Source organism: Daucus carota, chromosome 3, assembly GCF_001625215.2.
Source record: "Daucus carota subsp. sativus chromosome 3, DH1 v3.0, whole genome shotgun sequence".
In the NCBI taxonomy this organism is placed as follows: Eukaryota; Viridiplantae; Streptophyta; class Magnoliopsida; order Apiales; family Apiaceae; genus Daucus; species Daucus carota.
Genome location: NC_030383.2, coordinates 54,070,127 through 54,093,375, shown reverse-complemented (window position 1 = coordinate 54,093,375; position 23,249 = coordinate 54,070,127). Strand labels below are relative to the sequence as shown.

The 23,249-nt window shown below is 32.4% G+C and overlaps 3 protein-coding genes across 4 annotated transcripts; 1 reads left to right on the top strand and 2 right to left on the bottom strand.

Moving 5' to 3' along the window:
* The first annotated feature begins 5,587 nt into the window (after positions 1–5,587).
* Positions 5,588–11,438, top strand: LOC108214873 (uncharacterized). The gene is made up of 3 exons (XM_017387111.2): positions 5,588–6,599; positions 9,702–10,250; positions 11,078–11,438. The coding sequence occupies exons 1-3, from the start codon at positions 5,748–5,750 to the stop codon at positions 11,156–11,158; spliced, it is 1,482 nt and encodes a 493-aa protein (XP_017242600.1). The 5' UTR covers positions 5,588–5,747; the 3' UTR covers positions 11,159–11,438.
* A 222-nt stretch (positions 11,439–11,660) lies between these two features.
* LOC108214874 (thylakoid lumenal 15 kDa protein 1, chloroplastic) lies at positions 11,661–15,984 on the bottom strand. Its single transcript, XM_017387113.2, has 8 exons — positions 15,826–15,984; positions 15,609–15,737; positions 15,408–15,503; positions 15,228–15,300; positions 14,253–14,314; positions 12,663–12,744; positions 11,897–11,957; positions 11,661–11,826 (listed from the first exon to the last, which is right to left on the bottom strand). Exons 1-8 carry the CDS (start codon positions 15,928–15,930, stop codon positions 11,775–11,777), a joined length of 660 nt encoding a protein of 219 aa, XP_017242602.1. The 5' UTR covers positions 15,931–15,984; the 3' UTR covers positions 11,661–11,774.
* Positions 15,985–16,436: 452 nt separating this feature from the next.
* LOC108211401 (protein WHAT'S THIS FACTOR 1 homolog, chloroplastic) lies at positions 16,437–18,795 on the bottom strand. Of its 2 annotated transcripts, none has more exons than XM_017382992.2 (2): positions 18,455–18,795; positions 16,437–18,220 (listed from the first exon to the last, which is right to left on the bottom strand). In XM_017382992.2, the coding sequence occupies exon 2, from the start codon at positions 18,209–18,211 to the stop codon at positions 16,694–16,696; it is 1,518 nt and encodes a 505-aa protein (XP_017238481.1). In that variant the 5' UTR covers positions 18,212–18,220; positions 18,455–18,795; the 3' UTR covers positions 16,437–16,693. The 2 variants fall into 2 exon arrangements, with proteins under 2 accessions (XP_017238481.1, XP_017238482.1); XM_017382993.2 differs by having other exon boundaries at positions 18,464–18,795.
* Positions 18,796–23,249: the final 4,454 nt, after the last annotated feature.

Below are 23,249 nucleotides of genomic sequence, written 5' to 3'. Positions count from 1 at the left end.
TATTTATTTATTCAAAACCATATTTTTTAAAACTAAGATTTATTGTTTATTACAATATATTTTAAAAGAGGGCTTTTTCATAAATAACTAAGTGTAAAAGAATTTTTGTAAACATACTGTCACTTTTTAAAACAAATTGCAAAAATATTATATTTTCAGAAAATATTTACAAAAATACGGTGGTTGCATATGCAACCATATCTGCAACGGCTAGCAACCATATATGCAATCAGAAATGCAACTTTGAAAAAATCTTTTGAAAATAATATTTATTTGCATAATAAGTTGCAACCGGTTGCAAAGGCAGAAAAACACCTCGGCGGGGCCAATTTTAATAACAACATTGCAACCTAAAACTAAACGAAAACAACAAACTACAAATCAACTCAAAAGCAACCTACTTAGATAAATATTGCAACCTAAAAAGGAACTCAAATTATAAAAAACTACTTATTCAACCCCCCCCCCCCCCCAATCATTTTTGAAATCACTGGTAGTGGAAGAACTAAGTATATAGACACCATATGGTTATATGGGGTTGGAGCTTGACAGAACGCTAGATTGCAGCTCGATCATGGGAAAACAGAGTCCTTGTTCAATCAAGTCCTATAAAAGCAGTGAACCGGCAATCAAGTAAGAACGACAAAAGTGCGGAGAAAGTAGTGTGAGAGACCGCAGGAGAGACTCATCATCCGCCGTCGCTGTGTCGAAGTTTGTGGACGGGATAGTTAAGATGAAAAAGGAGAAGAAGGGAGAGAGTGTGGAACCGGAGATGGATAAGGATGAAGCAGAGAAAAAGTGAGAGAGTAAGAGAGAGTGAGGTGTGAGAGGAGGAGAGATAAGTGATAAAGAAATGAAAAGGTGAATTAGAGAAGATAGTATATTTGCAAATAAGATCCAAAAGATAGTATATTTTCAAGATTTTAGAGAAGGTAGTATATTTGCAAATAAGATCCAAAAAATAGTATACTTGGTAAATTCTCTTAAATATAATATGTTATTATTAGCTCAAGTTGTTATAAATAGAAAGTATTGTTTTAATATGTTAATTGACGACATGGCATTTGCTATAGGTCTACAGTGGTTCGAAATGTCAAATACCCCAAATTTCCCCCATAAAAGTTTCTCCGAATGCTGTTAGTATATAGATGGTAACTTTCTTAATAATAATATGAGACCCCACATGCATAGATATTCCTTATCAAATTAAAAATTTTGTAATTTGTAATGCAACATCATTTGGGGAATTTATTTGGGGTACCTAACACTGCTCCGACAAATAAAGTCATCTAATATTGAGCTTTACTAAAATTATAGATAAGGGGAGAGTCTGATTGGTGATTGGAGTTAGGCCCGATAATTTGACATGTAACACGCTAACAAGAAACGAAATGACACAAAAATGGATATGAGTTTTGATTTTTCATACACGAAAGCACACGAACACGAAATTACACGGACGATTTTGTGTCGGATTGGATTTTCATTTTGGGTACACGAAATACACGACATATTTGTACATAATTTTTATTATACATACATATATATGTGTGTGTGTGTGTGTGTGTGTGTGTGTTATAATCTATTAGATATATAATTGTGTAAAATATATATGTATATTTGTATGTATATGTAGATATATATTATAGATACATTGACAAATTTGTAGAGAACTGTATGCAATAATAGATATATCATTCATATTTAGTAAAATTATACAGAAAAATATTTATTAAAGTTATTTTTTGATCAAAATTATATTAATATTTTTTATATAATGCACACGAAGAATACACGAAACGTTTCGGATCGGATACAGGTTTCAAATTAAGTACACGAAATTAATAACATGCGGATACTGGTTTCACCTCCGACAACACGAAACACGAAAATACACGAAACGAAAGTATACGAAACTAAACGACCGACACCCCTGGTTGGAGTGTGATATTTTAATGAGATTGTCTATATTTTTTATATTTGGTGTGTCAAATCATTTTTAAGGTAAGGGTTTTTAAAAGTTACAGTTGTTCAAACACATTTTATTTCTATGGTACTGACTATATTTAAGGTGTAACATTTTATTATTATTATTTTAAGATGTTATGAATAGAATGTATTGTTCTAATATGATAATTGATGACGTAACATTTACTATAGATCCGTAGTGGTTTAACAAATATAGTCATTCATAGAAGTTTAGCTAAAATTTCAAACAAAGGAGAGTATGATTCGAGTGTGATATTTGAATTAAATTATCTATATTTTCTATTTTTGATATGCCAATCATTTTTTAGCTAATTTTTTTTCATAATTAGAGTTATTTTTATTAAATTTCTTCGTAGTTAATGATAATATATATATATATATATATATATATATATTAATGATTAATTACTTGCTAAAAGAAATGTTTATTTGAGAAAAGCTCCTCAGAATCACAATTTCAATGGATAATGTCCTAAATGGTAGTGTGTAGGAAAAAGGTCCTCATCGTCACTTCAAAACTCAAGTTGAAGTAGCGTTTCATAATTTATAATCAAACGCCACACGCATGCACGTTTTGTCATGTACAGTTTATAAACAAGTATAAACGTAACATAGAGTTACGTTTTACAACCTTGAAAAAAGACTTTAAATTAATCGTTATTAACATTTTAGGATTCATCTTTGGATTTTAGAATGATTAAATTATACTTGAAATTAAATCAACCGAGGGTTAGGCACTCCTTGATCACATCTAATTGATCAACGAACGGCTGAGTACTTTTTTTCTAATTTTCTGTTTGGATGGCGATCAATAGAACAATCGATCGATTCTCTGGCGGATCTCCTTTCTCATCACAATTCCGTTTCGATGGTGATTTTTGGACTTTATTTTAAAATCGGTAATATCTTTCCTTTTATTTTTTAAATCAAATCCTCTCCGTCTCTTTAAAAGGTACGTCTTTTCCTATGTTTGTTGTGTGTGTTTCGCTTGTTTTGTTGGCTTTTGTATTTTATTATGATTGTAGATGTACATTGTTGTATGTTTGTTTCTCTTCTCTTTTGATATAGAAGTTGTATAGGGTTTTTTTGGTGATCAAATTCATTTGTAACTTCGTTGGATCTTGTTCGGATTAGGTTGTGATTTTTGTTGAGTGTAATAGCTTATATTTTTCTAACTTGATTTATCTTAGCCGGATTTGATGTGGTCGTCGGTCACAATATTAGTCGAAAACGAGGTGTGTTCTTCGTAGTTCTTGATTTGTTGATGTGTTTCGTGTGTGTTTGATCTTCTACATTATAAATTTTAGATTTCAAAATTGTTTTTAGTTGCATGTACGGATAAATTATTGATTTTTTGATTTGAATATGAATTATTTTAATTATGGTATTCATTTATATATTGTGCATGTATATATGTTAGTGTGCAATAATTTTGGGTGGGAAGGAATTAATTACTTCAGTTATACATAAGGTATTAAATTTCATGTAAATGCGATTTATATTTACCCAAATTAGGGATTAATTGATTCCATTCATGTTTTTTGAAAAATTGTGTGTTTGGTAAGTGTTTATGTGCATTTATTCCACTTAATTGGCATATTAAATTTTTAATTTATTAATATTTATGAATATTTATTGGGTGCCATTATTGATGGCTTTTATTAGGTCTTGATAACGTTCAAGGAGTTTGTACCAATTTTGGTGGCCATAATTGGTGGCATATAATTTTGGACCAATTTTGGTTGGCATGATTATCGTCCTTTTGTCCTAAATGAATATTTTGCGGTTAATTTTGTTCTTGGATTAATAATTTGAATTTATTAATTCTTATACTTTGTGATGTTATGATAACCTTTTATTGACTTATTGGATTATTAAATTATTAATTTACGTTGATTGAGATATAAATATGATTTAATTTTTAATTTCCTTCTTTTCCTAACAAAAAACTTAAGTTTTTGTTTATGTATTTTTGTTCCCACAAGATTATATTAATATGTATTACGATTTCTTTATTTTGCGTGTCTAACCAAAGTTCTTACTTTGGTTAGACATTATCTCTTTTCATAATTGTATCGTATTTTTATTAGTTCTAAAATTTTTATTTTTGAGTAAGATGTTATATTATTATATTTATTTTTGTCAGGATTTATATGTCATTATTGGGTTTATTTTCCCCAAAATACTTTTTTCTTTAATTTATCATTCTTATGTTTGTTTTTGCTTGGTTTGTTTTTCAGGATCTTGGAGAGAGACCTTACGGGTTTTCTTATCAGACTTTAAAGTCTTATTATCTAAACGTCCGGAGATATCTTTGCGTATCTTTCGGTTAGATGATAAACTTTATTGGATGAAAGTAATCCCTGATGCGGCTATTGTATCTATGATACAACTCATCTACGAGTATGTAGATCCTGACAAAAAAAAAAAAAAAAATCAACTGAGGGTTAGGGTTTAGGGCCTTGAAGCCCTAAACACTCGAACCTAAACCCTAATTAATTCGAGACTTTAGGGCCGTGAGGCCCTAAAGCCGAGGAACCAGTGTAATAAAGTTAATACTGTATCCTAAAATAACAGTTGTTAACATTTAAGGGTTCACATTTTGGATTTCTAAAATGATTTATTTATACTTGAAATTAAATTGCTCGACGGTTAGGGTTTAGGATTTGAGGGTTTAGGGTTTAGGTCCTAAGCCCTCGAGCCTAAACCCTAATTAATGCGAGGCTTTAGGGCCGTGGGGCCCTAAAGCCGAGGAACCAGTGTAATAAACGTAATACTGTAACGTAAATTAACAATTATCAATATTTTAGGGCTCACCTTTGGGTTTTAGAATGATTTATCTATACTTGAAATTAAATCAACTGACAATTAGGGTTTAGGATTGAGGGCCCTAAAGGCTTGAGCGTAACCCTCAATTAATCTAAAAACATATATGAATAATTTTTAATATTTTAGGGTTCATATTTGGGTTTTAAAATGATTTATTTATACTTAAAACTAAAGTAATGTAAAAAGATTAAAAAAAATACATACAAAACGCAACTTAAAGTTGCGTTTAGGCTATAAGACACAACTTAAAAAGTGGCGTTTTGATTTTTTTAAAAATAATAAAAAAAAGTATTAACGTGTCATGAAGTCACGTTTAGGTTTTAAATGGAACTACATACAGCGTTTTAACTGGGAAACGTTTGAAGTTGTGTTTTTTTTTCTTAATTTTCAAAAATAATAAACGAAAGCATAAACGAGTCATGAAGCAACATTTTAATATTACAAACGGCAGTTTAAGTTTCATTTTTTTTAATATTTGAAAAAGATATTCTCAACGTGACATGAAATCACGTTTGCATATTAAACCAAAACTCAGAACGCCAATCATAGTGGCGTTTGGCAATAGACGTAACCTGAAATCACGTTTTGAAATGATAATTAAAGCCGTAATTAAAATACGTGATTAATAGGGTTGACCAACACTGTTTATTTGGTATAATGTCGTGATTTCCGGTCACTTCAAAATTTCTGCAAATAATTTTGATGATTCTCGCTGTCTTCTCAGTGTTATAAAAGTTCCACACGGATCGGCCCGATTCCAAAACATTGACATGCAAGACATTTTTATTTTATCTCCCTGTCCCATTACCTTTTTATCAGCAGGCAATAGAATTACCCCCCCTCCCTTCTCTTACAGAACATAACCAACCAGACACAAAACCCTTGACATATTTACTTACAAGACACACAATTTTGTTGTTTCATTAAACATGTCCGCACAAGGACGAGAACCGGGTCATAACCCGTTCAAATCCTTCAAACTATCCATTTTTTCGGACAAGCTCTCCGACATCATTGCGACGTCGTTTAAAGCCTTTCTGATCATTATTTTCATCCTCACCTCTGTTGTTCTTGTCTTCCACTCCTTTTTCGGGTCTCAAACACGTTGGTGGCCACGGTACCCGGACACTCTCCTCAACACAACCACAACCCGACCCGTTTGTGTCGACCCGAGCCGGACAGAAAACCCGACGAACCTCTCGCATATTGTGTTTGGCATTGGTGGGTCCACCGAAACATGGAGCCACCGGCAGAAATACAGTCGGCTGTGGTGGCGCGTGAACTCCACGCGCGGGTTTGTTTGGCTGGATGAGCAACCCGACCCGAATTCAACATGGCCCGAGAACTCACCACCCTATAAAGTGTCCTCAGACTGGACCAAATTTAGGTTTTCATCATCACAATCTGCGGTTCGGATAGCCCGGATAGTGTCCGAGTCATTTCGGGTCGGGTTACCTGATGTGAGATGGTTTGTGATGGGAGATGATGACACTGTATTTTTTGTAGATAATTTAGTTACGGTTTTACAAAAATATGATCACGAGAAAATGTATTATATTGGCGGCAATTCGGAGAGTGTGGAACAAAATGTGTTGCATTCTTATGGCATGGCATTTGGTGGTGGTGGATTTGCTATTAGTTATCCGTTAGCGGCGGAGTTGGCCAAGGCAATGGATGGCTGTCTCGACAGATATTATAATTTTTACGGTTCCGATCAAAGAATTTGGGCATGTGTTAGTGAGTTTGGTGTGTCACTTACAAATGAGCCCGGGTTCCATCAGGTAAATTCGATATTAGAATGTTGTTTTGTGTTAATTTTTCGCAAAATGTTTATTTTCTTGAAATTTGAATGTTAGGATTTTTTCTAGGTTTTTTAGTTTTGACGTGGCCATGATTAACAAACATGTAATGTTCTTGTTTGGTTTAGAGTAAAATGACATAATATTACTGGGAATGTGGCTCATTTACTGCGTTAAATTCACATTCCAAGAATGCGGATCATTAGCAGAAATCAGAACAATAGTTCGTGCATTGTTTGGGGTGTTGGTGAGTCATATTATATGATATGCATGAGCGATGAGTACTTGAAGGGAGAAAACTATTAGATTTTTTGAAATGCACATTTGTGTGATAGGCAACACCTCACGCAGGAGATTAAGGAGTATTTGATTTTCTAACGGGAGATGTTCCCCGTATGAAGTTCTCATGTGATATTGCAGACCGACATATCGAATTGTAAAATCAAAATTTGAAGAAAGCTACATAGAAGTCTTAAAATTTGAAGTTATTTTATTTTTTATGCTAATCATTTTGAATCATTTAGTTAAGTGAAATGAGACTCTCATAACATTAAACATTTCATATAGGGGATGAGATATATACCAGTATGACTATAGCAGCTTAGGGAACATAGTTGCTTTTTTATAGAATTATACGGGTGCATCAGTGCATGTGCAGGCCTACTTGTGTTTCTGGGTAATTAGTTACACTGACCTTTCCTTTTCCTCAATCTTACCCCACTGTTGTCCCTGTATTCTAATTTCTATGGTAAATAACACATTGGGCCAGTCCCCTTGATCATTGAGCTGTAAGCATACCTAGTTTATAGAATCAAAGCTTCTTTGTCTAATGCCTAAGCTCTGTAGTTTTCAAAAGGTAGAAACTTTGGACTGATTTCGTCTTTTGATGTTAAGAACTAAACCTCTATCTTTCAAAAACACAGAATGTTACCTAAAACATTTTTCTTTTTTCATTTCTTGACGGTGAACATCCAAAAAGGATCACATTTGTTGGTATGTATTGATGGTGAAGATACAATGGTCAAATTTGTTAGTGTTAGTGTCAGTATCTTTTGAAAAATTCCACTTTAGTGTGTGCCTCAAAGATACAGCATTTCCTTTGGCTTTGTTCAAGAACTGTCGACATAATAAATCAAAGTAGATTTTGCCCCGTCCATTTGTTGATAATTACCTAGCTTATCAGGGTATGGAATAAGGATTCGGCTCAACACCACTTGGTCACTATATAAGTTCAGATTGTAGCAATTAATTTTAGATCTACCGTCATTCATTTCTTACGTTCTGTGTCACAAAAACTAAACCGATCCCTTCTTAAGTACTGTAATATTTTCACTCTGAACTAGGAATAAGAAAATTTTATCACAAATTGGATTGGGGTGCTGTACTTGCAAAAAGCTACTGAATTTTTTTTACTCATTTCTTGTTTTGCCACCAATACCCCGCTTTTATGCATACAAATTCTCTCATAGTTTTGCCTATTTGTTTTACTTGTATATAGCAATAATAGCAGAGTTGAGCTTCCTACTGCATTTGGAGAAACTATTGGTTGGTACTTGTTAGGTGGGAGAGTTACTATCTCTGTGACTACTTTGAAAGGACAAAAATTTGAAAAAACATATTATTGTTTTCTTTCTTTTATGTGAAACACAATACTTATCAAATTTCTTTTTTTTCCCCAGAGTCTTAAATTAATATCGAAATATTCTTTCTGGAAACAATATACAGTATAGTATTATGTATTCTCGATTTAAGTTATCATATTCTTGGTGAATGACTATTGCTTTCAAAAATGTCCCTTTCAAGAAAATGGTTACTTTCCGCAGAATTACCAAAGTGATGATAAGGCTTATTTATTAAAGGCATGTGATTAGTCCTGGACTTTTCCCCTTGTCCCTTTACATGGTTCCCACTTTTAATGGTTGTGAAAGTTGTGCTTCTCCTTTGTTTTGACAGGTGTAGTCTTCCATAGGAAACTGCACCCTAAGGTGTCTTCTTTGTAGCCATTGATCTGGTAGGTTGTCTTCTTGTTAGCCTTTGATTTTAATATTCACATATCTTACTGACTACTAATAGCCAACCTTAAACGATGTAAGACTAAAGAATAAATAAGATGTACTATATATAATTATTTATGTTGCTAGCATCATGTTAAAATTGGCTTATTCCTTTTATTTTTTTCTTATCAATCTGGGGATTTCGTGGTGAGTTGGTGAATCCCGATCTATTAACATCTGTTTAGTCTTCTAAATTTTCCTTTATAATCGTATATTCTACACCACACATCGGACTTAAAATATCGGAGGCATGAAGATTCAAGGTCTGATTCTTGGTCTAAAGAGCGGGGAAGAGCTTTGCCAATAGTTTGAAGCATCAATATCTTATTGACCAGAAAAAATAGTATTTGTCAAGGATCTCCTAAGAATGATAAGATAGCTACTAGTATTCTTTATGGTACTTTAAAATTTTAGTTTGATCACTTTATCCATATCATACACTCGAACACCATGATTATTTCAAAATTTAAATAAAACTGAGGGACTTTGATATGAAATAAACATGCAATGAGAAAAGTAAAAGAGTAGACTAGTAAAGAAAGAAAAGGAGAAATTGAAGAGGAAGCCTCTTTGGTATTTGTTGTTATTAAATGTTATTATCTTACTGATAGCAATGTAATAGGCGTGAAAAGAAAACGACCTGTAATCTGCATAATTTTACGAAATTATGTATTAGTTGATAGTACTATGTTTGTTTTTTGATATTATAATTTATCTAATATAATTGTTTGATAATAAGTTGTCTTTAATTTTGAACATGGTTCCGTGTCCCCATTCTTTTAGAGATTTATAGTCAAATAGGCTCCGTGCCGGAGTCCGTGCAACATTGAAGAAAGCTTGTTTAGCAGTCCATTAGCCCTAGCTATGGAAATTCATTAGAACAGACAGTAGAGTAAGCCACCAATGTTACATGGTCATGATACCCCTAATGACTCATTAAAGCATAATAATTTCATTAAAAATCCAAAAATTGAATTTATCCTAATTTATGTCTTAAGGCTAATATTCTAATTTTACATATCATTTGCAGATGGATGTAAGAGGTAGTGCGTATGGTCTCCTAGCAACACATCCTGCGGCACCACTAGTAACACTACACCACCTTGATCATCTGGAACCGTTGTTTCCAAATCATACTCAGGATGAATCCTTAAATACTCTAATACAAGCTTACCAGCTTGACCCTGCCCGAACTTTGCAGCAATCTGTTTGCTACTACAAGAACTGGGGAGGAATATGGTCAATATCCATTTCATGGGGTTACACTATCCAGATTTACAATTCATTCTTACTTCCTCCGGATTTGCAGACACCGATTCAGACATTCAAAACATGGCGGTCATGGGCCAATGGACCGTTTACATTCAACACTCGACCCATCAGCCCTGACCCTTGCGAGCAGCCAATCATTTATTTTTTAGACTGGGCTCATGAGGCTAGCAAAAGAGAATCATTAACAAGTTACAAAAAATTTGGGGCTGAATCACCAAAAGAGTGCAAGGGCAAAGTTGATTATCGCCGTACAGTGGAGAAGATTCTTGTTTCTGCTCCGAAGATGGATTCCCAAGAATTTGCAAAGGTACCTTTTCTCTTTTGCATTTCTCGAAATCATTGGTATATTTACAGTGTTTGTTTTTGTTCAAGTCAGTACTATGATATTGGGTAAAAGACAACAAGTGGTTCTATAATTTTATTAATGGAAAAAGCATAGCCCGACTTTAAGTCATGGTAAAAGTCCTTCCATGCTACAGTATAAGACTTGAACAACAACAAATAATGGAAATGACGAGGTTTTTCTAAACTTTAGAAGGTCACAGACTGATATCTTCTTAATTTTGAATTGGCAGAAACCCCTGATTAAAAGTTTTATATTGCAAAAATTGAAGTCAGAGGACAACAACAAATAATGGAAATGACGAGGCTTTTCCTAAACTTTAGAAGGTCACAGACTGATATCTTCTTAATTTAGAATTGGCGGAAACCCCTGATTAAAAGTTTTATATTGCAAAAATTGAAGTCAGAGGTAGAGTTACGCTAATAATTAGCTTAAACGGGGAAGAGGTGATCACTAATGCTCTGAGAGTAGTGTCAATAAAGCCTCTAGGCAGATATTGCAATGCAAGAATAATAGGTTGAGGTTTTCATGTGTTAACCAGGTAAGAAATCATATGCTAAGAAAGAATGAAGAAAACAAAAAAGTTACAATAGTCTTCGCTATCATTGCCTAGAATTTAAGTAACTATTGGACAAGCTAGTTATAATTTTTATTAGATTAATATCGGATAAATACCTGTGGTCTCTGCACCAGGCCAAGAAATGAAAGTTCTGTTTTTCTTTGCTTATGTCTGTCTTTGCCACGATATACTTGCCAGCACTAATATAGATAACATGGATATGAATGTGCAGGCACCACGCAGACAATGCTGTGAAATTGAAAACTTCCAGTACGGGAAGATGAAGGTAAATGTCAAAAGCTGTGGCTTGTGAGTATATATAACCATTCAAAAGGCTACGAGTTACCTAATCATGTAGATAAATTTAGTCGTAGAGATGTAGAGCTGCACGATCAGTGAGTTTCTCCCATATATAGTCGTTATTTTATGTAGCTATATAGAATGTATCATAAATGACAGAGATAATTTTTAGAAGATCCTTGTGTACACGGGGTTCACGAAACACAATTTTGTTCTGTTGTATCATATTGTAAACCTGGTTCCTTGGGATTATGGATATCAGGTACCATTTACCAGAGCTTTTCTACCTTTCACCTCTTTTGTTCGTTGAAAAGAAGAAAAGGACCAAGGATGTCCACTGCAATTACCTTAGATTTGTCTTGGCTAATCTTTTAAAGCTTGGCCTTATATATTCATTCATTTATTTTGCTATTACCCCAACATTGAAATTTGGGTTTTGGTCGGGAGAAGATTAGAGAATTTATTCAAATGAAAAGTATAATATTTGCAATTAACAGACAGGAAACTTAATCCCGGAATCAAAATGCTCGCTTATGATTATCAGTGTTGTCCCAAACAGAATAAAAAACATGGCGCTCAAACTGCCTGTTCTTGCCTGTATTAAGTACAGCTACTTTGTTGTAGAGCACTTATTTACACAGCAGTGTGTCTCTTGTTTCATTTCCAGTGGTCGGATTCACCCTGACAAATATATGTCACATTAGAACAAATAAAAGTGATGGAAAAGCAAAGAGAGTTGGAAACAGAGTACCCATCGGCAACTTTACAAAGGTATTCCAATTGATCTCCCCTCAATGGTACATCAGTGAAGTCTGGGAAAGCACCAGTTGGAATTGGTGAGAATAATAAGTAACAAATGCTAAACAACTAATCCCTACCAAGCAGCATATATCTTCCAGAATGGACCAATGCCGTGCATGAAAAAACTGACTCGATCACAAACTAAATATTGACATTTAGATTTTAGCTAAAGCTAGATAGAGATAGCTCTTTGTAATTAGTTTAAGCCAAAACATTGTTAACAATATACAGCAAATGAGGGCCGGATCTTAGGTGGAAGCAATTTTGAATGGTATAATGAGTGGAAATGAGTATTTATCACATTAATATACAATGTAGGGCTGCTACACCCTATCTCCTTCCATTAACATTGCATGAAAACTAAATATTCAAATTTGTTCAGCTGATAATGACAAATTATGGATCATAGACCCCAGGGGATTAGTTCAAGTGGTACACCAACAGGCAGTGGTGGAATATGGATACATTTTATGTGTTAATGCCTTGGTTAAAAGAAAAAAAGTATATAGTTTAAGTGCTACATGCATGGTTATTGTCTTTCCAAACTTATCTCTAAATCTTTAGTCTGAGTTGCAACTCAGAGGTCCCATACAAATTATATGCATAGGACTAGGTAGTTCGCAATGAGATATTTAGCAATATATTAGTCGACTTCATATAACTGATCATCAAGCACATAAGCTTCAAAAAATGAAACTGGTTTTGGTTCTGCTTACCTGCGCCTGTTATGATCGATCCCTTGAAAGATGTGTTTCCAGTCGTAAGTGCGCCTTCCAAGTTAGCATTAGTCAAATTTACCTGCAGAAAGTGACTGTAAGTGGTCGTGGATAGCTGTAAAATTTTCGGCTGAGTATAAAGGGTGACATTCCTTAAAATATATCAATTTTAATTAGACTACCACATAAATTTTCTATTGCGTGGAGTGCACAGTTGCACGTCATTCTCAATAATATAGGAATAGTCTACAAAAATCAGGTTTCATTGTTGTAAATAATTGATATACTATAAGATGCTAACAGGATATCACGATATTAATTTCTATACCGATTATTATTGATAGTGACCTTTCTGACCAAAAAAAGGTAATTGAGGAACAAAAGTAAACTTCGCATACTTCACATTGGAAAAGAACCTAAATGTTGTTATTTATATAATTAACATGTATGTACTTCAATTTGCTAGGATTCTTACAGGAAATATGCCAAGTCGCCAGCCTACTGCCCGTAACAAGTATAAGAAGATACAGATCATGCTCCTTGTGAAGTTCTAACAATAGGGTAGACATGACTAGCAATGGTGTCAAGGTGGACGTGACCATCTAAATGGAAATGAGCTACTTCCTCCAAATTTGACCTCTTATTCCCACCAACATCTCACCAAGAAAAGTCATTTAAACTAAAACAATAACAAATAACAAATTTTACAGATTTGAGTTTATTAATAGATGTATAAATGTTGGGTGAGTGTCTAAGCATCTATCAACTTCTTTTAGAACTCTTCTATAAAGATTCCCTAGAATCTTAAGGCACCAACAATGTTACATGGATTGCATATGCTGAAAGAACCAAACCAGAAGAGGCTAGACAGGTGAAACAGTTCGCTGTGATGATCAGTTTGTGGAGTCATAAATCATTAAAATATAAATAAAATGTCAACAAGATGCCATATTTCCAGTTTTAAAATCTAGGTGAGCTTTATTATAGTAAATTCAGAAACAAAAGGAACTCTAGAAAGGTGCAACTTTAATTCACATTTCACTTTATCATGCATTTAATGGCCAGAAAATTATTGGAAAAAGAATCTAAGCTTGTAGTATATACAATCTACATCTAATTAGCAATGTATGTTAAAATGTAAGAAGTTCACAAACTGCACTTCAGTCGTGGCTCACAGATTTAGAAGGATTCTCATATGAAATAATGCCAACCCTGGTACTATCTAGTAACAAGAATATAAATACACTGATAACATTTATTGCAAAGTCATGTACACATTACTGGCAATGGTGCTAAGTTGGGAAGCCCCTTATATGAATCTAAACTAGTCATTTCCTTCAAATTTGACATTTTGACTTCTTATCCTAACTAAAGCCTCATCTACAGGAAATATCTAGTCCCAATGATAATTATAAGAGATAACAAATTTCGAATTCACTACTACAGAAAACTTATTGGATCCTAAATTACTAAACAAGCGTGAGTAAAATTGTCTAATCTCAGAACTTACAATTTTAATAGCAAGAAAACAATTGAACAGAGATATATAAGCAGGTAACTATTTTTAACAAATAAATTCACCGAAACAACCTTTGTTACATTTGCCAATGAAAAGTCTGCACCTCTAAGATCAGCATCTGATAGATCAGCCCCTGATAATAAAAAAAGACTGAGGATAATATAACCCTGGGAGATAGAGCGGACCACCAATATATGCATGTAACTTGTGCAGCATAATTTTTCTTTCTAAGAACGGCATGGATCTTCCAAATATTCCCTACTCAGATAGTTTTCAGGCATACGAACTACCATTGACTATCAAAGACATGCAAACAAAAACACATAAGCTACAGGTTGACCAGCGTCACTTTAAAACTGTATGCAGACAATAAATTGTTCTCCACTCTCTTCTCTACCCACTTTCCTAGTTTTGTTTATGTAGGATCTACAAGAGAAATTAGGTAGAATTGTCCACAGAAGCACACACTAATAACAAGGGGTAAGAGTCTGGAAAGGGAACCAATGGCAATTGGAGGAATAGATACTTTAGTTGCAGATAAAAACTAGTTTAAAAATATGAGTAAACCATATTTGTGTTGAATATAAAAGTAAACTTGCTAGACTTGATTGCGAACATGTTTCTTAAACTATATATCCAAGAGAGCTTCATATGCAATGTTTTATTTAATTGTTTCCTGGCAGCACGAATGTATGACTAATTACTTATGGCACATTTCTACTTGACATGAGCTATGAGAAGTTCCTAGACTGTCAATATTGCTCATTTCTAGTTCTCCTGAGTTTAATTACCACCTGTTCCCAAATTCCTAAAATACATGTGAACAACTCCTATATATGCCATTACAAACACATGTGAACAACTCCTATTTATGCCATTACATTGACAATCTTTTCTTCCATTCTTTGGCATTCAAGGAGATAATACAATATTCAATCACGACCCAACCATACTAGTTAGTAGTTACTACCACTTTCATAATACTTCGAACAAGTAATCAACATGGTATTCAATTATTCAAAATGTCTCAATCAGAAGTCAAATACCTGTTAAATCAGCATCAAAGAAACTAGCTCCTAGTAACTTTGCACCTTTAAAATTGGCTTGTCTCAATATTGACTGAAACTTAAAAAATCACTCATGAGCCTCTATTATCCAACAACCAATACAACACAAACACACCGTGTCTGCGCACAAATAACGTAACTTAATTGGATAAGACCTACCGTCTTAAAGTCTTGCTTGATCAAAGTCTTGCCACTAAAATCTCTTCCAGTTAAATCCTGTCCTCTTGTTACTTCAGAACCATAAGGACCCCCACCCTATTCACATTTTAATTATTCAAAAACCCCATCATAACTTAAACCAATATATATTTCAAGAATTCACAGCATGCCCACAAGACTCTAAAAATGTAGAATTTTCACCTTAAAAGCAAGTGCAGGATCAGATGCAAAGAAAAGAGAAGCAGAGATAAGACCCACAAAGCCAGCTTTAGCTACAAAATCTCCAAAAGAGTCTTCATTTATAACCTTGGCATTGGTGTTCTTCAGTTCCTGAAAAAAAAAAGAGATAGATAGATGTCAACAAGATAGAATTGTTGATGTATATGTATGTATAGAAATGGATATATATATGTTGTACTTTGGTAAAGGTGAGTGAAGATGAGAAGTGAAGAGAAGAAGAGTGATTGGATTTTGGAGGAAGTGGGTTGGAAAGACACATGTAGGAGAAGTTGAGAACTGCCATTGCATTACAAAACCAAAGCTCTTGTGTGTTTGTGTCACCAAACTAATTATCCATTACAACTTTAAAAGGTTGTCCTTTTCTTTTATTTTATTTGTAGATTTTAGAGTTTACAAAATCTAATTTAATTTAATATGAAATATAATTTTTTAACATATATTTCTAAATCATTTCATCGTATAGTTAAAATTATTATATATTTTAATTTTTCCTAATAAAAATAATTGATTAATATTAACATTCCAAAAAAAAATATAATAAAAATAATTTTACTATGCGATCAAAATACTTAAAGAAATATGTCGAAAAAATCAAACTAAATATTCCAAGGGAGTAATATCATCTGTTGTTTATATGGAAAACCTTATGGCCTCGAAGTTTTCTTCTTTTTTTTAAGATTCAAACAATCATGTTTTAACTGATAATTTGGAATGGTAAATAAGATTGACTTGCCTCTGTGGCTCTGTTTACATCGACTACAAGCAAAACCATTAAACTGTAGGAGGGTCTTGAACACACAAATTACCTTAATGTACAAATCACAAGTCCAAAAATGTTTAAGAAGCCTGTAGACAACTTAACACATTGTAACAAAGTATATAAATTTCTTACTTATAAAGACCCTATGGTATTTCACGCCATGATGAAAATATTTATTGTTTCTTCCTCTTGCGCAAAATGATGCAACAAGTTCCAGTGCAGGGGAACTACTTTACAACCAGAGAGAGACCTCAAGAATTTGTATACTACCAGAATACCTGATATCTCACCAAGGTTCCAAATTTCTACCATTCTCAATGCCAAGGGAAGAATCCACTTCAGCAGTCCAAAACACACCTTCCTTGTAAATCTCAAACAACTCGTCCCTCTGATTCTCATCATCATTGCTTCCAGAACCATAATCATCATCAGATTCAAATAAATTATCTAAATCATCCCCATACTCATCAGGTTCATCATCTGCATCATCAAATTCCACTTGTTGGAGGTCGATATGACGGTCAGTAGTGTCACCCTTTATCCTCCTTTCTCGCCTCATCCTCTTCCCTTCATTAACCAAGTCCAGTAATAGTTCTTTTGTCACCGTTGTTGCATCCCTCTCCAATAGTACACCCTTGTCATCATAGCCTTCTACTAGAAACACAGAGTCCCTTTGACCTTTCAGGCTCACATAAAACAACTCGGGATGCCTCACCAGCAAGCCCCTCAACTTGTTGGGAAGTCCAAAATCCCTCCGGAAGTGTGTTAAATGGTCAACCAAGGTCCTCTTCTCAACCGTCATTCCTAACACCTCCCTCACTACATCACAAGCTCTCTTTTCAGCCCTCAGTGACTCTTTTACCAAATCTCCCACTTTTGTATTATATGGGCATACATCCGTGAATTCTTCAAACTTGATCAGAAACTCTTGGTGGCGCCTCTTTACATTAAACCCCTTTCTCCGAATTCTCAAGCGATTGAATTTCAAGGGCCTGTCCACTATTAAATCATCACGTTTAACTACCTCTGGTGATGGCATACGTTTGGCCAAATGTGAGTCCCATGACACAAGCTCAAGAGCACGACCATACGAAGTGTCAACAACCTTAAACCGCTCTGGATGTTCATTACAGAGTCTAGCCCGAAAATCAACAGGAAGACCAAGGTCAGGGGCAAGGTGAACCAGCTTTGCTAACAGAAGCCGGTGATGCAACGATAGCATTAAAAGTTTCTGTAATTTTATAGCCAAATAAACAGCCATATCAGACTTAAGCTTACTTTCTTTCTTGGCAAGTGCTGTTGCCTCCGGGGTCAAACGTACACAAAGTTGAGTAAGTGGCTTCGTCGCATTGAGTGGCTTCGAAGGCATTGGAATCCAGAAAAGCTCAAAAATAGTTGGGTACCGATGAATCATGGAAATAATAGATTTCGGCTTAGAAACCGCTAAATAAGACCTACACTTACACAGGTCATTGAGATGCATAAATTGCTTAGGTTTCGAAAGCAATAGTGTTTTAAGTTTCTGTACAAACCTAAGCTTGTTTTGCTTCACTACATTCTTGTCCAAAGAAGGGTCTTTAACATGCTTAAAAGCGGAAACAATTGTCAAGTAATAATCCCCTCGACATTTCTTTCTCTTAATATTGTTACAGAATCTTTTACTTCCCGTGTTATCAGAGATGGGCGCTGGGAGAAAACATGATCTCAGAGCAACAACAGACTTTTTATCACTAGTAATATGTACAAGTTGTGGTAAAGGTGATATCACAGTGGCCATATTCGTGAATGAAAAGTTTAAGCACATAGAAATCACCTGCGCATTTGATCAAACAGTTTGTGAGCAAGACCCCGAGACATAGGACTTCGACAAGTATTCTCATGTACAAATAAATATAGAAAATTAGTTTTATTTGTATGTAAAAATATATAATTATTTATTTATACAAATAAACGTTATTATGATAATAAAAAGATTTATAATTTTTTATCTGATAAAATAAAATAACTTAATCAATAATATAATAATATTTAAAATTAAATTACCAACCTAATCAACCTGATCAGATTTCTTGTCCCTGCGTAAGGTTAACGAACTAAACGACCCCCAAACTATCTTCTATAAACTACACATAGCTATGGGCCTCTTAACCTTTTGGGCATAAAAGGTTTGAAATCTTCTGTGGATAATCAAAATATAACCAACAGAAGAATAAAGATTTAGGACCCAACAAACTCATGATAAAATTAAAGATCCTAATGCAATACTGGAAGAATACAAAGCCCAGCCAACATCGAACCACACTCTAATACACCGAAAGGAGTTCTTTTTTGGAAAAAAGGAAAAGGAATTCATTTTGGTGATCAAAAATTTCATTTTAACATCAGAATGCAAGATACTGAAAATGTGGTCAAAATATGGGAGATACATATCTTATTAGTTTTGGACTTGGTTTATGTAATTAATTTAACATATATATAATGTATATCATTTCTCAATTTTCATTTAAGTTTTTAGTTATTTTCATAATTGAAAATTAAATAAATGACGCCATACGTTTAAATTATTTGTCTAATCTGCAAATTAATTGATCAGACGGGTGCCGGGAGAAGGTGATGTGTAATTTTAACTGAAATAGATATAAAGGTCACATGCACAAACTTATATTGTTATAATCTTTTTTGTTAAAATGTTTATAATTTAATCCTTTTGAAATTATAGTGTAGATATCAATTGTTGGATTAATAAAGTTTAGGGAATTTATCAAAAATACTAATTTTTCTAAGTGTTTTTTGCGATTTTACTATATTTTTTAAAAAATTGCAGAAATACTAACTTTTTAAAAAATATTTGCAAATATGGTTGCAATCTGGTTGCAAGTAAGGATAGCATGTGGTTGCAACGGGTTGCATATAGTATTTTTACAAATATTTTAAAATTTGATATTTTTGCAAAATATTTTAAAAACAATTAGTGTTTTCGCAAAACAAAATTTAGATTTAGGTATTTATGAGAAAACCCCTAAAGTTTATTGATTTAATTTCTCAATAAATAAAATATTCACAAAATGATGATTATAATAAAACTCATTCTTAAAGGCAATAATTTGAAATTAAGTTTTACTAAATATTAATTTTTACAATATTTAAAAAAATATAATGGGGCCATCTGGGTGAGTTTAAAATAAGTACGTTTTGATTAAAGTAAAAAAATGAAATAGAAATTAAAAACAAGTTAAGATTTATAAAAGATTAAACTGTTTGAAAAAAAATAAAAATCCTGAAACAAGAGCTATTATTTCTAACTTTTTTTGAGTACTTCATGATATTTCACACAAACGTTAAGAAAAGTATTTTTAACTCATAAACCAAAAAGTCGAGCTTATATTTAGAGGCTGTTTGGATGAGTTTAAAATAAGTGCTTTTTGCTTAAAATAAAAAAGAGAAATAGAAGTCTGAAACAAGTTAAAACTTATAAGCGATTAAACTGTTTGACAAATAAGCGGAAGTCCTGAAACAAAAGTTAGTAATCTTAACTTTTTTTAAGTGCTTCTCTATTTTTTACACAAACAGTACACATAAGTGCTTATAACTTATAAGCTGAGAAATGGGCTTATATTTGCCTGTCAAACACCACATTAATCTAAAATTGAAATACATCGATGGTGACGAGATGCAACAGAGGATAAAGTAAAGGGCCGAGAGAACGATCGAGAGAGGATACATGTAACATGTGCATACACATGTTTGAATTCAAGAAAATGATGTGAGCACATGACACTACACCTTGCCCATCTTTCTTCTCTATACATTCTAAAGATTTTCATCTGTATTTTTGAGGATATATACGTGTAAATAAATGTATTTAAGAAGACTGTTTGGTTTGATTTAAAAAGAATATATATTATCTATGAATATAAAGTTAATCATAAGTAAGAAGTAATTTTTAATTTTTGTGTTTGGATATTTTTTTGATGTTTATAATTTGTTGGATATAAAATTATTAATATAATAATGATTTATTATAACTTATCTTTTAAAATGGTAATGCACATATTTATAAAATTAAATCTGAAAATTGAAAAAGTTATTAAAAGAGATCAGAAATTTCAATTTTTCGGATTTTAATTTATAAGTTAGAAATTTATTTATAAATATGTTATACAAACTATATCTGACTTATAAGTGCGGTGGTAGCTGAACTTATAAGCACATCCACACACCCGACGATGACTCTTGGCTCCTGCTCGTGAGTTTTATTGGGTGAGAAAACAAGTGAATGTAAGTGATAGCAAATGTGCTCATCTCATTTTTTGGGATGAAGCTATGTTATATTTGCATTCATTTTCATTTTGTTCTTTTAAAAAATTCGAAAGCACAGATAAAAGTGAAAATTATATAGTTTTACCTCCTTTTCATCGCTTTCCTTACTTTTTATAACTCGGGGAGTAGGCATCAGCCCTCATTATTTCCCTCATTTCTTTCTTGGGTTAATTATCAAATAGATCACTTATTACACTGGAAAATATTAAGTGGATCATTCGAAAATTTTTGGTCTCATTTGAATCACTATTGTCATGAAATATATCAAATAGATACCTCTAATATCTTTTCGAGAAGTAATTTTTTTTCCCATTGAGTTCCACACATTTTTCTTGGGTGTTACTATAATCAAATGAAAGGTTATGAATTCTAGTATTTATGATGATATATTCAGATTTTAAGAAATTTACTTATAATTTATTTTTAATTTTACAATATTTCTCTGAATTTACCCAACAATACCGGAACCTTTTGACATGTGGATCTTTGTTTTGAAATATTATATATTCATTTCAAAATAATAAACTAATTGGAGTACTTATACTTTGAATGTGTTTTCTCATATATTTCAACAAAATAATAATGATTTATAAATTTCAATAAAATTTGTTTATATTTTTATTTTTTGGAGTCACCCATAATTTAATTTATAGAATTTATTTAGGGTCTTAGGATTTAAGAGTAAATCAAATAAAATTATATTGACTATAATTTAAAATATTTAGAAATTATAAAAACATGTAATTCCTTCAAAATTTATCATATTCAAATTAACACACCAATTTTCAAAAATAATCAGCTCTATACATATATTATATGATAAAATATAATAAATCAATAATAGTTAATATTACTTTTTGACCGGACCACACCCTTATCATTTGAGTCAATTTTAATTAGTTTAAACAAGCTCAAATCGATTTTAGAAAAGTAAAAAGAAGTAACGTATTATTTATAAATTTGAATATGACTCTTTGTTAACGACCAACAAACAATATCAGAGGAAAAAATTATTTTATTATGCCTCTTATCACATTGAGAAGAGAGATTGAGACAAAAATTGGTAAAACTCTGCACTAACGTCACGAACCTATTCCAGTTCCAGAACGCAGTATGTTACCAGCTGCAGTAGGATGATCGGTTCAAATCAGAAGAATGAGAAATGGGAAATTTGTTGATACGGGACCGTCTGGGCAAGTTAAAAAAAAATTACTCCAAGTAAATAAGTCGATGAGGAGTGAGGACTAAATAAGTCAGTTTGGAAAAATATTTCTACTTATTTAGACAAATGGATCAAAAGAAGTAGAAGTCAAAAACAGTTTTTGTTTCCTTGAAACAAACATGACCATAGTTTCCTGAAATATATTTTTGATTTTGTATTTCTGCAAGTTGTTTTGATTATAAATTTTGAATTTTAAAATAGTATTAATAATCATATTATTTGCTGAAAATAATTTTACACGTCTAAAAATAAGAAACACTTTTAATTGTTTCAGTAATTTAAATTTAATGATAAATAAAACTTTAATACTCCCTCCATTTTAATTTACATGTCCACTTTTTAAAAAAAAAATTGTTTCAAATTAGTTGTCCACTTCAACTTCCAATACAAAATTATATTTCCAAAGTTAATTGCACTCCACATATCTCTTATTTATATTTCCTAGATCATTCTCATACCACATATTATGGTTATTTAATGCAATTAATTTGTAAACAACCACTTTTCTTAAACTGTGTGATTTTTTCAAAAGTGCACATGTAATTTGAAACTGAGAGAGTACATTAAATCCAACCTTTTATAGGAAGGGAAAATAGATTTTTTTGTCACCGAACTTATTATGCTTTTAGAAACTTGCCACTCAACTAAATTTTTTTTCCTTTTAGTCACTAATGTTAGGTTTGGATTTGTTTTTTAGTCACTAACTTAGGTTCGGACATGATTATTAGCATTGTGATAATTTTTTGTAGCATCATTAATACATAGTGATAGTATATAATTTTTTGATAATATGATGTATGTTTATATTTTTGTATATAGCAATAATAACATAAAATGAGGTGATATAATATTAAAATCAGGAAAAATCGTAATTAGAATTCTAGAAATTCATCAAATCATCAGTATGAAATCAATAACTTCAAATAATTTATGCTCTCCATGATAAAATAAAGTCTAATTGAGTGATACGATGCATCATCTTTCACTATTAAAGTTTCAATCACCTAGTTCAGACTAAGATCACTTTTAAATTTATCCTCATAATTTTTAATAACTTTATCTTATTATAATTTTCAAGATAAAGATAAATAAATAGGGAGGAAAACTTAATATTCGATGATTTATGAGATTTTCTTTTTGCGTATAAAAATTCAAACACTAAATTTTTATTCGGAAGAAAAAATAAAATAATTTATGAGAGTACACTTTTAGAAACCGTAAAATGCGTGTTTAACTCTTATCACCGAAGATAAACGATCTTGGGTACATAAAAGTAATATATATATATATAGAGGAAAGT